Genomic DNA, 17,951 nt, shown 5'->3' with positions numbered 1-17,951 from the left:
GTTTTACGAATCCCTAAATTTGCCATGTCCGATAGGGGTGAAAGCCCACTCTTCCAGTGGTTTGGCTTCCTCCTGTGCATGGTCTACAGGGATATCTATATTAGACATTGCACAGCGGCCAGTTGGTCCTTGCCCTCCACCTTCACCAGATTTTACAGTCTGGACCTGCCTGCCCTCCAAGCGCAAATCTTTTCTGCCCTGTTTGCGCTCATATTATTCAGTTATACTGCTATATTAGTGAACATATGGTGAGAATTCATAACGCCGCGCGTTGGCACCCAAAATGGCGGGCCCAAACACCATTGGTCTGTGACGTTAACCAATAGGCTTCAGTATTGGATAAAACAGGATTTTTCCCGTAGTGTTTGCTAAACACAATGCTCGTTCCTGTTATCTCAGGGAACCAGGCTTACGTGAGTAACCTTATTATTTTGTGTTCAAACAATGGAAGTCAATGGAGGGCAGTGTTGTTATCAACATTCTTCAAAATATGAAAGTCAAACATGTTTGGAAGAACACAAGCAAATAATGATAGAATTGTAATTTTTGGGTTAACTTTCCCTTTAAGACATAAAATAAATCAAGCTCCCCAAAGCAAGTCCAAAAAACAGAAACTATTTTACGGCTTAATAAATAGTTTATTTATTGTAACAGGTGATAACAGATGTTTGTGTGATATGCAAGTAATGAAGAGAAGAAGGCAGGCATTTTTAACTGTTGAGTGTATTTGAGACATTTCAAAATGTATGTGTGCATAAGACACACTATGTGATCATATAGTCACCAGTAAACTGCTAAAGAGTTAAAATCACAGTACTTCCAGTTGGAGTTTGTGCTTTCTGACAAAAACTCCACAAAAGAAATTCTATCTCTCATGCCTCCTAATAGTTTTCTTACTCCTAAACTTTCTTTCATTGTGCTGTTAGCAAAGTTCATTCTTGGCATTCCACCTTTCCCCAAAAAAGTCCTCATCAGTTCCAAACAAAATATGAGTTTTCTGTCCTAATCTGGGAATAGCTGTCTGTGCACTTTTTGGCCATTGTCAATTAACACTGAAACTGGTCTCAGATTAGCAGAAAGTTCAAAATGCACTTCTATGTTAGCGATCTGCATTCATCCTCCGTAATTTGGCAGGCAGGTTATCCTCCGGTCGTCCTCCAGCCGAGGTCATAGGCGTATGTGGAAGAGCGTAAGAGTGCGTGACTGCTGGAGTTGGAGGCAGACTCCTCTGGTGAAGGTCTCCGGTGGACATGGCCATAGGCTGAAACCCCACCTTGAGGGCTTTGAGGTGGAATCGTGCTTCTCCGTCAACCTGCCCGGGACTTGAGCTGAGGCGCTGAAGTTTTAGAGGAAGGTCTCCTGTGCTCGAAGCTTTGTCCGAATGCTGAGAGCTGAGACGCAACACCCTCCTCTGCAGATCTTTGCCAGATGAACTCATTTTCTGAAGTTTACTGGGTAGTCTGCAAGACGCACTACCGCTTCCTTGACCCGCCCCTTCCTCACCTGCTTCCAGGCAGTCCATGGAGAACACATGCTCACGGTTCGGAGTCATCATTGGAGAGTGTAGTGGAGACTTTTCTTCGTATTCTTTGACGCTGTAGGGTGGCGTAGGCACCTCAAAGGTGCTGTGGAACTGGGAGTAGTCCACCCTGAAGAAGCCCTCCTCCAGAGACATGACAGGCAGAAAACGATGACCCCACAACACCTCATCTTCTGTATACGAGGTACGAGCCTGACATGTCATGCCTATGGAGAGACGGCATATATTTAACAAGCGTTACAATAAAGAAAGATTTGTGGTCGAAATGTGATTCACATAAGAAGGACTTTGATTGTCAGGTTAGCCTGAATGTGAAATAGAAAGACATTTTAAAATGTTAGATTTTTCATCATTATTTATTTTACATTGTTGAGTTGTTGTGTATAATGAGATTTGTAAAGTTTTTATGTAAAGCTGTGATACCATCACTGAGTTTGTCATAAATAGCCTTTGGTGTTGATATGGCGTTAAAAATAAATAAATACAAATCAATGAAAATCCTAAAAGATAGCAGCCCCTAATATAAAACAGATAAAAACATACACTTCCAATAAGGGTGTTTTTGCTGTGACTACATTATAACATTTAATTGAACCAGTATATGTGACACGGATCACTATATTTTGTGCCTGTAGATATTATTCAGTGAGCAGAAGCAGTGTGGCCTAAGTTGTCATGATCCTGCCTCTCCTTGTCTTGGTTTTCAAGTCTTGTGGCAGGATCATGTCAGACCTATGTGCAGGGCATCATTTTGGTTTTGTAACCAAATAGTTAGGGTCTGTCCGTTATTCTCCTTATGGCTCTGTTTAATCAAAATCAATAGACTAGCTATTGTATCGATTCTGATTAAACCGAGCAGCATACTTCTCATCTTCATGGATTTACTTCATTACGTGCGTTTCCTTCAAGTGAGCTCTATAAGTTTAATGATATGACTATAATTAAAACTATAATTCAAGTGAGAACCTGCTCACTGCTGCTGTGTCCCTATAGGGCTCTCTAGTCGTGAAAGATGGACCAATCATCCAATCCCTGTGTAACATATCCTTAAATGAACATGGAGCCATGTCTTTTTACCATGATTAACTTGACATTTCTGTGTCCAGGGTTTCAGTGGATCAATAAGCACTTATGAGTACATGACAGAATAGGTCCCAGCCTGCAGGGAGGCTGACCGTTTAACTTTTTTTGTGTGTGTGTTTGCCTTGTTATTGACCTGAAAAGAAATGCACATGAATGAATGATAGAATGAATATAGACCACTTCCGAAGACGTAAACAACTCTGCTGGAGAAGAACCTCCTCTTTTGTTTTGTTTTCTAACACTGCACAAAAATTATAACAAAATACAACCGACAGAACATTTACATCTAAATAAAAATAAAAATAGAATATCTTTAAGATTTATTATATATGTAAAATTAAAAATGCTCTGATATGTTCAATAAATGTGTGTTTTGGCCATCACTGGTTTAACACCTAAACTGATGAGCATTGCTGGCACAAAGACACTTTTTGATGTTCCATCTCTCCTAGTCTCCATTATCTTTCTAAAAGCAAGAAACAGAAAACAAATTGCAAGGCTCCCTGGTGTTGAATATCACCATTTTATTAAAGTTAATTTAAAAGGAAACAACCAACACACAGAGCATAAATGGAATAACCTGTCTCTCCCCAGGAAAGCATAGATAGTGGAAGAAAGGTAATAAAAATAACTTTTTATAATTTTTTAAATACAATTTGAATGTTGTTTTGTGGGTGGTTGCCTGAGTTATGCTACAGGCCAGGGTTTCTAAGGTTTTCAGATGGATATAATTGCACTGCTGTGTTTCTATGGTGTTCTGGTTGCTTACTAGCCCACATCAAGAGAAAATATCACAGGTCATACACAAGCAAAAATAGAGGCAACAGAATAAATCAAATTGTATTACTGCCTGTGTGTATGGAGACCGAATCTCATATCAGCAAACATGAAAATTAAACTTCCATTCTTCTCCTGTCCTGAAAAGAAGATTCCACCCTGCTTTACACTCAAGATACTTCCTCACAATTTGCCTCCATTAAGAATACCAGGAAAAGATCAAACTCACAGAGTGTTGAAGTTCAAGTACCAAGCTGACAAGACACATATTATATACTGGGCACTTTTAAAAGCATGGTCTGATAATTCAATCAGAAATCCACTCTTTTACAATGTACTAGTTACCTCTGCTGCTCTGACTGTACTTAATACATCCATTCGGCTTTGAGAACAGTAATTACGGTTTACGGGATACAAATGTATGATGAGAAAGGTGAAATGTTCAGTCTGATCAGATTAATAGAGGAACACAATGAACACATTGACTGGAGGGATGAGATTGATGTTGTACACTGTTAGATGTTGCTAGATCTAGCAGCACATTACTGTAAAAATGCACAGTACAATACTGCATTTCTACATTGCAGTCAAATACTGCAGTTCATAATGCATTCTGGGTAATTTTGTTCGAGCGGGAACATTTTACAGTCAATTTTGATCTTGCTGTAGGATTGCTGTAAACCGCAAAAGCGTCCCACCCATCATCAAGTCACACAGATCACAACTTCTGGCTGCAACTGAAGGAGGAGGCTAGATTTCTGGTAGTTCGGTAAGTTTGGTTTCAAGCAGACTTATATCAGTTAGTTTTAGTATTTTACTAAATAGTTTGTCACGGTATTGTTTTAAATGTGGTGTTGTTATTAAAAGTTGTTCTGCTGCTTAAACCCGCTTTTCACATCTTAATCAATGGATATAGGGTTATTTTAACCAATTGAGGGTTTATTTTCTGTCTAATTGTTTGAAGTATGTTTACAAAGGTAAGCAAGGTGAAATGACTGTATTTATTATAGGATATATGCCTGTTTGTGTTTAAGTATATAAGTTGCATCTCCTTTTAAATGTAAAAATATTCTGTTTGGATATACAGTATATGCGTATATATTTTCAGTAACACTTATAATAAGGTTCCATTTGTTAACAGTATTTATCTTAATACATTTTAATATTTGCTAATACATTTGAAACCAATTTGTCTCTGTTCACATTAGTTTATGCACAATGAATATGTATTAACTATCATTAACCAATATTATTAAAGCTGAAAAGTATTTAAAAATACATAATTCTGATTTCATGGGTCTACATGCAAAAATAGATGATCCAACCTACCCGTAGTCTCCACAATGCCCTCCAAGATGACGACGATCTCAAACTGCTCATTCATGAGTGAGCGCTGGGACAGGTCGAAGAAAGGGCTCTTTGGATTGATCTCATGGCAAATGGTGAGGGGAGAGACCAGGAAGAGCTGGTCAGCGCCTGTCCCAAACCCCACGTCCAGTTCACACTGATCCAGCGGCAGGAACTCGCCCTCTGGGGTCTGACGAGACTGCGGAGAAACATTGAAATCATCAGCACCATTATCATCACTCGGGTAACCATCATCATCATCAATTTTACATGGAAATAATCACAACTACAATTTTAGACAATGTGTCTGATATTCAAGACAAATTACAGTGGAAAACAGTTAAATCTGAGAAACAGACCATCAAGGCACGAATAAAGTGTTGGTGGAACTGAAAAGAAAAATGAATGCATCTACAGTATATTTACATTTTTGTCTGCTGTGTAACGTGCATTATATAAAAAACATTTATATGTTGGAATTTAAACAGTACGACACATTGTAAAAGTTATTATACATTGAATAAGGGTTGCCAAGTGCAAAATTCTTGCCCACGGAATTAGGCTACAAAGCCTCATCATTTAATTCAAGCCTTGATTTCAGTCTTTTGAGAGAGCGGGTAAAATGTAAGATCTGGTGATTCACAGAGAGATGTCAAACCAAATAAGATTAATGCTGTTCTACAGCGTGCCTGCTAGTTAATAGTTTCTGTGCATGTGTATGTGTTTGTGAAAGTAAGGTGATGGGGCAACACGCACAAATGATCTCTTTCACAGTGTTATTCTGAATACAATGTGAACGAGAATTTCTCAGATATTTAGCACGTTCTTGGACATCCTTTCTCTCTTTTAAGTGTCTGTAAAAGTATCCCTAAGGGGCCCTACAGCTGCAGACCAGCCTCATGGGATGTAAACCAACAACCATTTGTAAATTGCCTAAAACAATGTATATGAATATTCATGTAATGTGTATGCTGATGTTCCTAGGTGAGTTTGAAGTTTCAGTTAGCTCTGTCTGGACAGGCCTGTATCACTTGTGTATGCACATGTGGTGCACCGAAGCAGAAAAATTTAATAGTCCTCACACAGACACAGTATGACATTTCATTTCTCTCTGTCACACCATTTTTTTTTTCATCTCACTCTTGTTTCATTCTTTCTTTCCTTGTCTTTGACCATCTCTTACAAAAAGAAATGTTATGGTCTTACACTGATTTTTTCCTAAAAGTAAAATTACATTCTTCAGTGGATGTAAAAAACATGATTACCTCTTTTTACGTATAAGCAAACAAACAAATACTTAACACACACGTTCGCTTCTGCACACATTTCCGACTCAAGAGACGGAGTATAAACATGCTTTTGAAACCATACTATCCCACCCCCACACACACACACGGATACACAACCTTCACCCACACAAAGGTTCTGGAGCATCTCCAAAAAAATCTCTTTCAACCCACAAGAAACACTTCCACGGTGAAGTCTCATCACACCAGGCATACACACCTATAAACACTAGTTATTCCCTCACACACACATCCTGGCCAAAACTCTTCATGCCTACTGCTTCAAATTTAGCAGCACTTTGGTGCTCCATCTATCACTGTACTTCCATCTACAGTAGCCTTGCCTGGATAACTTTGCCATCTCTGTTATCTTATACTTGCTGGACACTGAGTTGAAGCTAAATTCATCTTAAAATGTATTAAAGAAAATTACTTGTTTTGTTTTTAGTACAAATATAAAAATCTTCTTAATTTGATATACAATTCCTTGACAAGAAAAGTGACCTAAGATATTTAGTCTTGTTTTAGGAATTAAGTAAGTTTATGGTCAAAAAAAGCAAAATAATCTGCCAATGGGGTGAGAAAAATAAACTTGAATTTAGTTTGACCTTTTTCTCAATTACCTAATTGAAGTTTACTCCACTTTTACAATACACTTACTTTATTGTTATATTTTTCTCCTTAAAAAGAGACTAAATATTTCAGGTCACTTTTCTTGTCAAGAAAGTGCATCTTGAATAAGAATGTTTAGATACTTGAACAAAGCAAGACAAAAACACTTAGTAAGAATGTCATTTTTTGCCGTGGAGAGAGACTGAGGGTGAAATTCAGTCATTCAAGTGTATGTGATTTGAGAAAGCTGGCGACCATAGAAGCAGTCGCCTCCTTTTCAAAGCTTTCAACATGCCTTTAACTGTTGCTCTGATGTTTGGTTGCCCAATGGGCTCACAAATTCCAAAACCAACAGTTCAGAGAGTGAGCACATGAAATACAGTACCCTCGACACACAAAACTGAATTACCTTCGCCATGATGTGCTGTTAATTGGGAGGTTTTGGGTATTGCGGCGTGAATGGCATTACCCTGCTTGTCATCAGTCTGTTTGTATTGGAGAACAAGTGTATTTTCTTCTTTTTCTTCTGCTATATTAATCCACCATAGCTGAGGTTGCGTTAAAAAGACAAATTACTCATCTCAAGAAAAAGTGCGCAATTTACACATTATTTTATGCTGCAAAGGAAAATACAGACGTTATTCAAAATACCAGTGGGCAGTGATTATCTTAAATGCCTTAAGATGAGGATTTTTTTCCATTTGAGTAAGATGCTAAGTGATGAATGTTAGCATAATTCTAATGATCACTTTCAAATGCTAATATTAATGCTGATTGATAAAAAAAAAAAAAAATGCTAAGATGTTCCTTCTAGGTGTACAATAAGGATTTGAAGAAACGTTGCCCAACATGATAGAAAAAAACATGTGTGTGTTCAGTGGCCATTATGGCTTTGAATGGAAGATTAGCTTTCCAGTCAAATATGATTTCAGGCAGATCAATACGCTTCTCAGTCGACTACATGGGTGTCCAATAAAGCAAATGCAACCTTTCCTTTAGTTTGTATAGTATAAATCAACATTTTTTCTAAACATGCAAGCATATGTGACACTAAAGAGACACCCGATCAAACCTGTCATTCTTTACCCTTGTCTTTCAGGAAGGGGAAGAGGATGAGAGATTGAAAGAAGAGAAACAGTAGGAGGTGGATCGAAACTGCAGCAGGAACCAGCAGCCATCATTTGACTCACTCATGTGCATGGCTGAGTAAAAGCTGGGATTTCACGGCTTTCCTTTCCCTGATTTACAGCGGCTCTGACAGTACAGCTGAGGGGAGGGATGGAGTTACAGGCAATAGATGTGACTCGCTTTTTACACATATTTTACGCTGTTAATAAGGTGTCACTTTAACCATAATTTATATTTAGTCATTTAGCAGACGCTTTTATCCAAAGCGACTTACAAAGAATTCAGGGAGCAATAAGCGATATGTCATAAAAGAGCATTGTACGATAGTTGCTAATACAAAGTTACTAGTTTCAACAAAAGCTAGACCACTACCTGTTGAGAGAAGAGAGAGGGATAGTGTACATCATTTTTTTTTCATTTGTCTGTCAAGTATTCACAGAAGAGATGGGTTTTAAGTCGTTTTTTGAAGGTTGTGAGAGATTAGGATGAATGTTCCACCAGGAAGGAGTTGTGAAGGAGAATGAGCGGGAAAGCGATTTAATGCCCTTATGAGAAGGCAATACAAGGCGCCGCTCGTTTGCTGAACACAGGGTTCTTAATGGGGTGTAGGAGGGTCTGAAAGTATGCAGGTGCAGATCCAGTGATAGTCCTGTAGGCAAGCATCAGTGACTTGAATCTGATACAGGCTTCAACCGGTAGCCAGTGGAGAGAGATGAAAAGGGGTGTCACATGAGACCTTTCGGGCTGTTGGAAGACGAGGCGTGCTGCTGCGTTTTGAACCAGCTGGAGTTGTTTGATAGCCTTTGCAGGAAGACCAGCAAGGAGAGCATTGCAGTAGTCCAACCTTGAGAATACCAGGGCCTGTACAAGGAGTTGTGCCAAATGCTCCGTGAGATAGGGTCTAACCTTTCGAATGTTGAATAAGGCATATCGGCAGGTCTTTGTCATGTGATCATTGAAGGACAGCTGTTCATCAAATATGACTCAGAGGTTCCTGACTGATTCGGAGGGAGTGATTGTGGAATTGCACAGTTGGATGGTGAGATCGTGTTGCACACGTGGGGTGTGCCGGAAACACGAGTAGTTCTGTCTTGGCCTGGTTCAGCTGGAGGTGATGCTCTTTCATCCAAGCTAAGATGTCATCTAGGCAGGCTGTTATGCGAGCTGCTACAGTGGTATTGTCTAGGTGAAATGAGATTTAGATCTGGGTGCCGTCAGCATAACAGTGATACGAGAAGCCGTGTGCCCGTATGATGGGTCCTAAGGATGTCATATAGATGGAAAAAAGCAGTGGTCCAAGCACCGATCCCTGAGGGACCCCAGTGATCATCTGGTGAGCAGTGGACAGCGAGCCCCTCCATGACACCCTGAAGGATCTGCCGGAGAGGTAGGATTGGAACCAACGGAGAGGGGAGCCTGAGATTCCTAAAGATGACAGGGTTACTAGCAGTATCTGATGATTGACCGTGTCAAGGCTGCAGATAGGTCTTGCAGAACCAGGGCCGAGGATTTGGATTCCGCCTTGGCTAGCCACAGTGCTTCTGTGACCGATAGCAGTGCAGACTCAGTTGAGTGGTTTGTTTTGAAGCCAGACTGCTTTTCATCCAGTAGTTTGTTCTGGTATAGCTATGAAGACACATGGTTAATTCAACTTTAAGAAGTAGGACCAGTGGAATCAGAATAGAATAAGATTGAATAGAACACTATACATGATTAATAACATGCTGCCCACTTCACAGTTCACACATTAGTGCCAGACCTACACACATTTGGCAGACGCTTTTATCCAAGGAGACTTACACTGCATTAAACTATCCATTTATGTATGTGCAATTCCTGGGATCAAACCTGTGACCTTGGCGTAACTAACGCCATTCTCTAACCAATGAGCCACATAACCCAACCCCAAAACCTAACCATCACAGAAAACTTTTAGCATTTTCAAATTTTCAAATAAACTTAATTTAGTATGTTTAATAAAGAATTGAGACTTTTACTATCCTTGTGGGGATATTTGGAACAAACACAAGAACACACAATACACACATATTTATACAAAGGTATCAGATCATTCTTGTGTGGGGTCTGAGGTTAGCTGTGCATGAACATTGAACGTATTCAAGCATGAATTCAAAACGTTTTTTATTCAAAACATTCATGTCATGTGTGAATGATATACAAAAATCCTTTACAAAGACAAACGCTCTCAAAAGAAACATTACAGAAGACATTTACACACTAAACACCCACACAAGACGCTGAGTTACAAATAATCATTATTTGTCCCTCTGAATCTTACCATTTGTGTCATGTCATGTCATGTTTGTTTTTTCCTGATCATTATATCAGCACATCGTTATTTTGTGTGAAAAAGAGTGTGATAGTTATCACAAAGCCTCAATTTTGATATCACAGGGACTTTAAGCGTTATGCTAGTTAATATAATCTGTCACCCACACACTCAACCTTCACTACAAGCTGACTCCTGACTGTCTCGTGTAATGTAATCGTCAGCAATTAACTAATTCATCACTGCACACATGACTGTCTCCATAACAGAAAACATCTGTTCACGCTGTAAAATAAGATCAAACTTATACTTATACAGCTAAACAAACTGCAACATGGAAACACATTCTCCTCAGCTTTTATGAGGTTGTTTGAAAGTTGCCGGTTTGATATCAATTATGTGTGTATGTGTGTGGCCTTGTTTTTATATCTATAGCAAGCCGAATTATCTTTTAATAATTTTCAGGATATTCATTTTTTTATATTATCAGTTAAATGTTTACTTGTAAAAATTATATTTCTTGATATCAAGAATTTAACTTCTTCTAGTAACAATTTAAATATTTTATTTCAGTAAGAACATTTTCACTAGTAAAAATGTAATTCTTGATATCAACAATCACGTCATCAATAGAATTTTAACTAGAAAAAAAATGAATTCTTGATATCTGTAATTTCATTTTTATTAGTTAAATATCACAATATTTTACCGTTCAAATTCAATTTCAGATATCAATAATACATTTCAAACATTTCACATATCAGAAATGCAATTCTTACTAGTAAAAAACATAATTTTCTATATAAATATTTGTGTCGTTACTAGTCAAGTCAAGTCAAGTCAGCTTTATTTATATAGCGCTTTTTACAATTTTCATTGTTACAAAGCAGCTGTACACGAAAACATTGACTACAAGTAAAACATAAAAGGTTATGGAAGTCAAAACACAGGTCAAATATCAGACACACAATAAATTCCCAAATGCAGTGTTAATTAAATAAGACTATCAAATTCTAGCAGCCCTCCCGGCCAGGCAAACAGTGCAAAACAGTATGCAAACGGTGGCGAGGAACCCAAAACTCCTTTGGAGGAAAAAACGTCAGAGGGAAACCAGGCCTAACCAGGGGATTCCATTTCTGGCAAAAACTGCTGCCTCTGCACAAGCTCGACAGTGCTTGCACAACAAGGCAAAATAAACAAAAGTTAGATTTAAGATTATCATTAATAATCTAATAGCGACTGAAGTTTTGTAGAGTCGCCACGTGATAATGTCTATTCTTGATATATACCAAATACAACAAATTTCTTTTTAAAAAATCAAAGTGGATATTTAATTCTTGATATCAGGAATTTACCAAGTTAATTGTTGATGTAAAAACTTTTGGTCTTTACTAGTAAGAATTGAAATGTGATATTTAACTAGTAACAATGCAATTGCAAATAATTAAGTTTTTTACTAGTTGAAATTCCTTTTTTGATATCAAGAATACACATTTCTGCGAGTGATGACAAGATTGTTTATATCAAGAATTCAATGTGCAAATGTAATTACTGATATCAAAAATAGCGATTTTTACAAGTAAAAATTGTGTTGTTAATATAAAAAATTAATATCCTGAGAATGATTAAAAGCTAATTCGGCTTGCTATATATATCCCGGTGGGGACCTAAACCTGAATGCACACCAACTCATGGGGATTTGTGTCACTCTGCGGACCAAAATTTAGGTCCCCATGGGCAAAAAAGCGTATAGATTGTTGAACAAACTATTTTTTTTGAAAATCTAAAAATGATAAAAGATTTATATGATCTTTAGATTTAGGGGTTGGGTTAGGGGATAAAATATACAGTTTTTACTGTATAAAAATCATTATGCCTATGGACTGTCCCCACAGAGATATTAAACCAGACATGCATGTGTGCATCTGTGTGTGTTTGTGAGTCTACGTCTGTGTGTGCAGACAGGAAGGTTGAGCTGGATATTTTATGTGTGGTTTCCATTCCACAGGGTAAATACATCACTCAATACATTTACTTAATTTGCATTTTCAGAAACCTTATTAGAAAATCTGAATATGACCAGGTTTTGATTCAATCGTTATATTCTTGTGTCATGTAAACACAGTCACCCCTCTCCTTTGTGCTGCTCCTAAATGGAAATGTATTCCTGTGTCAGACAGATTCCCAACGTCTCTGTTGATCACTCTTTTATTGTATTTTCCTTTGTTTTAACCCTTATGATAATGATTTCAGCTTCCTTTCATCTCTCTGCTCTTTTCATCTGTTCTTTTTCCATTCACTCAGCCCTCTCCCTGCAGTTTCTGTACAGTAGTAGAGACACTGACTCCCTGGATTAGGTACCTACATGAGATGCTGTGAATCGTATCGTGTATCCAAGCGGATACTGAAGCAGATTCCTGGGTACTTTGGAAGATTTTGATTTATACAAACTAAAAATACGAAAAATTAAAATAATACGATTGTCAAAAGAATACAATTAGTGTCAAAAGATGATAATTAATGCAATACATTTTTGTTGTGTTGTTTTTGCAGCGAACACCTTAACCCATTCATTTTAATCTCTCCATGGGTTGTCCGCCTTGGCTCCCAGGAATTGCACATACTTAAAAAAATGGATAGTGTAATGCAGTGTAAGTCGCCTTGGATAAAAGCGTCTGCCAAATGTGTGTAAGTCTGGCACTAAACTGTGAAGTGGACAGCATGTTATTAATCTATTCAATCTTATTCTATTCTGATTCAACTGGTCCTACTTCTTAAAGTTAAATTAACCAGGTGTCTTCATAGCTATCCCAGAACAAACTACTGGATGACAAGCAGTCTGCCTTCAAAACAAACCAGTCAACTGAGACTGCACTGCTATTGGTCACAGAAGCACTGTGGCTACCCAAGGAACTCTTCTCTCACCACTGGTAGATTTCACACAGCTTTTAAGGAGGCCCGTAAAACCCTGCTACTGAAGAAACTCACTCTTGATCCTGCAATGCTAGGAAACTACAGACCAGTATCTCTCCTCCCGTTCATTGCAAAAACTCTTGAGCGTGAGGTAGCTGTCCAGCTATCCTCATTTCTCATACAGAACAGCCTCTTGGAAAGCAACCAGTCAGAGACTGTACTGCTCTTAGTCATTGAAGCCCTGAGGCTGGCAATGGCGGCCTCTAAATCATCTGCACTCATCCTCCTGGATCTGCCACTTTCGACATTGTCAACGACCACATCCTCCGGTCGACTCTCAATACTATGAGTGTCTCTGGAACGCTGTTACAGTGGTTCGAGTCTTACCTCTCGGAAAGGTCATTCAGGAGAGGTGAGGTCTCTAGGTCCCAGCATCTCACTACGTGGGTACCCCAAGCCTCAGTTCTTGGACGGCTGCTATTCCCCATATACACAACGTCCCTAGGTTCTGTCATTCGGAAACATGGCTTTTCCTATCACTGCTATGCGGATGACACACAGCTCCACCTGTCATTTCAGCCTGACAATCCGACGGTTTCTGTGTGCATCTCAGCATGCCGGAAAGACATTTCACATAAGATGAAGGACCATCACCTGCAGCTGAACCTTGTAAAAACGGAAAAAAACCTTTCCATCCAACTAGGTTCATCCACCACTACTCCTTCCAGAACAGCCAGAAATCTGGGAGTGGTTATTGATGATCAGCTGAACTTCACAGATCATGTTGCCAGCACCACCAGGTCCATTATATTCATCCTCTACAATATTAGGAGAATTAGACCTTTCCTGTCTGAGCACGCTACACGAGTTCATGTCCAGGCTCTTGTCCTGTCCAGACTGGACTATTGCAATGCTCTACTGAATGGTCTTCCAGCTTGTACAACCAGACCTCTTCAGATGATCCAGAACACAGCAGCAAGAGTGGTCTTTAATGAGCCGAAAAGAGGGTACACCACTCCTCTCTTTATTAGGTTGCACTGGCTCCCTATAGTGGTCGCATCCAATTCAGATATCTGCCCTTGGCCTACAAAACCACCACTGGTACGGCACCCCCATATATTAACATGCTAATTCAGATTGATGTACCCAGCTATCGAACAACGTCTTGTGGTGCCGTCCCACAAAGGGAAAAAATAATTCCCACAAACTTTCTCTGGATGTGTTCCACGAACAATCTCCCTCGTACCAAAAGATCAGCGGATTCTGTGGTTGTCTTTAAGAATCAGCTAAACATACATCTCTTGCGTCAACATCTGACCCATTAGTACAGTCTTCTACTTTTCCCTCCCAAAAAATAAATAAAAATAACTTAGCTTCATATACTGTGGTATGCTAACTGAGACCAGTTTTACTGCACCTATGCATTGTTGTTCTTTTGTTGCACAAATTGCTTCTATTGTTTTCCACTACTTTGTAAGTCGCTTAGGATAAAAGCGTCTGCTAAATGACTAGACGTAAATGTAATGATTACTGCATTTCTAAATACACAATCAACATTGTAGCAACAATTTTGTTTTCAATTTTGTGTATCGGCTGTGACATCATCTGAAAAAGGTGACTGACTCATTTCCAGAGTGTTAGTTTGTGTGTGTGTGTGTGTGCGCGACTGAATCTAAATGACTTGATTTGCGGGTTAAGGCAGATTAAACCTAAAATGGGCAGCATGGGGGGGGGGGGGACAGATAGAGTTTATATGTAATTAAAAAACACACAGAGCATTGCAAGCAGGAAAAGGGCTACATCTGTTAGAATCACACAACCACACTCATACACAAGATATTCCCAAGTGTATAGTAGCCTCCAACAGTTATTGTGTAGGCACAGTGGGAGTTCTCTGCCTGACATTCTCTGATTTTAAAAGAATATTGCCACTAGAACACCACTAGCCACATAAGTACAATAATAATAATTAATCTTTACATAATGCATATTTTCATATTGAGAAGTTAAACGATAATTATTTAGTATGTAACTAATTCACTTATTTGTATATTATTATACAATTAAAAGTAGTGTAATATGTATATACTATTATTATATATTTTTGTATTATATAAATTAGGTACATTGTTGGTGTTCTGGCTGAGGGGTCTATAACACTGGCTGCATAAGTAACCCTGGAGCACAATGAGAAATACTGATTAGAACCAAGGTAGGAGATATGACAGAAAATAAATAGAGATTCTTTCCAATTTATGTTCACATTTCTTTACACTCTTAATCACTGCCATTCCACAATTTACCGTCTTTTTGATTGTTCTAAAATCCAATCCTATTTTGTTTGTGTTCGCTCGCGCTTATTATCATGCTAATATCTTGTAAACCTCTCACTAACTTACCTTGCCTTCTTTGTTTACCCTTTCTCTTGCTTTATCCTCTTCATATTCTCTCGCAGAAAGAAAACGTGAGCTTAACCTGACAGTCTGGTTAATTAAGTGTGACACCATTGACCAAAAGCTTTCAATCAATCACTGCCTTCACTTGGCACTGGATAATTAGTGTAAATCCTGTGAGTGAGGATTTTTTTTTGAGTGGGTTTGCCAAGTTATTCACTAACATTGTTGAAGAGTATTCACATTTTTAAACGGATGACTGAGACGCTATGGAAAAACAGATAGACAAACACACACACACACACACACACATAGTAGAATTATGTAAGTCTTGACATGTAATCATATTCTTCTTGAAAAAAAGGACGGCTCCCCCCTTTCTTCACCTAAAAAACATTTGTTAATAAGTCTGCCGATTTTCATGAGGATGTGTAAGATGCTGCCTGAGGCTGTAGCCCACAAAAATCCCCTTTCACAAGTGTGCAAATGCAGATTTTCTGGTATTTCCATATTTGACCTTAGCTTCAGCAGGAGTCTTAGAGGGGCTTATGAACTCAAACCCCAGAGCAATTGTCTTTCTATTCTCATTTTGGCACAAACCAGCTTAAACCAGCAGCCACTTATGAAACTGTCTTCCAATTACAGTGCAGGTCTATTTAAATCACTGGTTACAAACTGACAGATTCAGTTACCGATCTGTTGATCTTTAAACAAATGCTTTGTCATCAGATTGTTATTCAGTTGTGATGATGGCTGTCCATGTCAGGATTACAAAATAACATTTTATGCCCTTGCAAGTGAGTTGTTGAAGAGCTACCCAAATTCACAGTAGCCTATCGGTCCTGCTAAATCATATTTCACAGCTCCCCTGATTGTCACTTATGCCCAGAAAATCTCTGCATGTGGTCTGTAAAGAAAAGAGAATATTGCCCAAGGAAAGAGCAGCTCATCATACTCCGTAAACAGTACTTCCAAGAGCTGAATGCATCTAGGTTTTTTTTTAACAAAAAACGAAGTTTAATCATCTTAAAACATATACACAACAACATTATAAGAGAATGAAGTTATGAAAGACTTGCTGAAAAGTATGGTGAAAGGTTTATGCATTTGTAAAGTATTTTTTTAAACCTTAAGTGTAAAGTAATAAAAAAATGTTAAATTAGCTTTTAAGGCTTTTTCACTATATTGAAGCTTTTCCTGGCCGTGGCTCACTAAATTGTAACTTTAAATGAATGCTTTAATGCTTTCAATGCAATTGGATGATTTTAAAAGACACAAGCAAAATCTCTTATGCAAAGTCGTGTAAAATTAGCAGACCATTTCCAAATTTGTTTACAGAGTTGCAGTGTTATGAAAATTGTGAGTTAACAAAAGGTCAGTAAATGCCCGAGTGGGTGCACGTGTATGTGTGTGTGTTCACCTTTATGAGTTTACACCTGATTTGCGCGGACACCATATGGCTGTTCCTCAGGTTGCCCACGCGGAACATTAAGCAGAGTTTTCCGTCTCGCTGTGAGATCACCGAGTCCTGACTGAACATAAGGGTCTCTGCGCGCTTCTTGGGCTGAGACATCTTAATGAACATACAGCCGATGAGGAACGCGTCCACTATTGAACCCATCAAAGACTGGAATAGAAACAGGATGATGCCCTCCGGGCACTTCTCGGTAATATAGCGGTAACCGTAGCCAATGGTCGCCTCGGTTTCAATGAAAAAGAGGAACGCTGACGGGAAGTTGTAAACATTGGCGACGCATGGAGTGTAGGAAGCGTCGTGGCCATGGTTTATGTCCCCTCTTATATATGCAATGATCCACCACATAGAGGCCATGACCAGCCAGGCGATGGTGTATGTGAGAATGAAAATGAGAAGGTTCCAGCGCCACTTCAAGTCCACCAGCGTAGTGAACAGATCCGATAAATAACGACTGGTCTCTCCCCCGAGGTTGCCGTGCTGCACGTTACAGCGTCCGTTCTTCTCCACAAAGCGTTGGCGCTTCTTCTTCACCGGCGCGCTGGGGAAAGTTGCGCCTCTGTTCGTGTTCACCACTTGATAATCTTCTCCAAATTTACGCCTAAGCGCAGCCATCGCTTTAGCACATTTGTTTGATCAAACCAGTACTTTTAATGTAAAAATGCAATTTACATTCTCTGTAGCATATCTTTGATGCCTTTTTTCAAAAGCAGACGAAAAAGGTTAAAAGATGAAAGGCAGGAGCGCGTGTATTGTGTACTGCTAAACACAGCTCTCTCGTCTTTCTATCAACTTTTTCCTCAAATACAGATCAGCTAAATTGTAAAGTATTGACAGTGAGCTGACAGTGCACGCCTTCTATTATATTACTTTACAGTACCTGTCAATATGCATCTATTTCCTTCTATAGCCTACTATTCTCCTGGTCGGCTGATGTTCTCCGTGCCAGGTCCCCTGGACCTCCGCGTAGAGCGCGCGTTGTTCACTGTGCACTCACTGCTCCCCTTCACATAATATTGCATGAACAGGAGAATAAGAGAGAGAGAGAGAGAGAGAGAGAGAGAGAGGGTGTGAAAGACGGTGGGAGGAGGGGGTTTGTGTGATAAAT

The 17,951-nt window shown here is 39.0% G+C and overlaps 1 protein-coding gene across 1 annotated transcript; it reads right to left on the bottom strand.

Moving 5' to 3' along the window:
• Positions 1-621: 621 nt before the first annotated feature.
• Positions 622-17,851, bottom strand: kcnj19a (potassium inwardly rectifying channel subfamily J member 19a). Its single transcript, XM_079457770.1, has 3 exons — positions 16,790-17,851; positions 4,730-4,946; positions 622-1,746 (listed from the first exon to the last, which is right to left on the bottom strand). Exons 1-3 carry the CDS (start codon positions 17,456-17,458, stop codon positions 1,100-1,102), a joined length of 1,533 nt encoding a protein of 510 aa, XP_079313896.1. The 5' UTR covers positions 17,459-17,851; the 3' UTR covers positions 622-1,099.
• Between the last annotated feature and the right edge of the window lie 100 nt (positions 17,852-17,951).

The sequence above is a fragment of the Barbatula barbatula genome (assembly GCF_947034865.1).
Source record: "Barbatula barbatula genome assembly, chromosome: 5".
NCBI classification, from domain to species: Eukaryota; Metazoa; Chordata; class Actinopteri; order Cypriniformes; family Nemacheilidae; genus Barbatula; species Barbatula barbatula.
The sequence above is the reverse complement of the archived record's forward strand: the minus strand, read 5'-3'. Positions and strand labels throughout refer to the sequence as shown.

Excerpts from the sequence above, each read along its gene's own strand:
- kcnj19a (XM_079457770.1), bottom strand. The coding sequence starts at position 17,458 with ATGGCTGCGCTTAGGCGTAAATTTGGAGAAGATTATCAAGTGGTGAAC. Across the intron at positions 4,947-16,789 it reads TCAGGTGTAAACTCATAAAG|TCTCGTCAGACCCCAGAGGG; the intron begins GTGAACACACAC and ends GTTTCTCCGCAG. Across the intron at positions 1,747-4,729 it reads GGGCATTGTGGAGACTACGG|GCATGACATGTCAGGCTCGT; the intron begins GTAGGTTGGATC and ends GTCTCTCCATAG.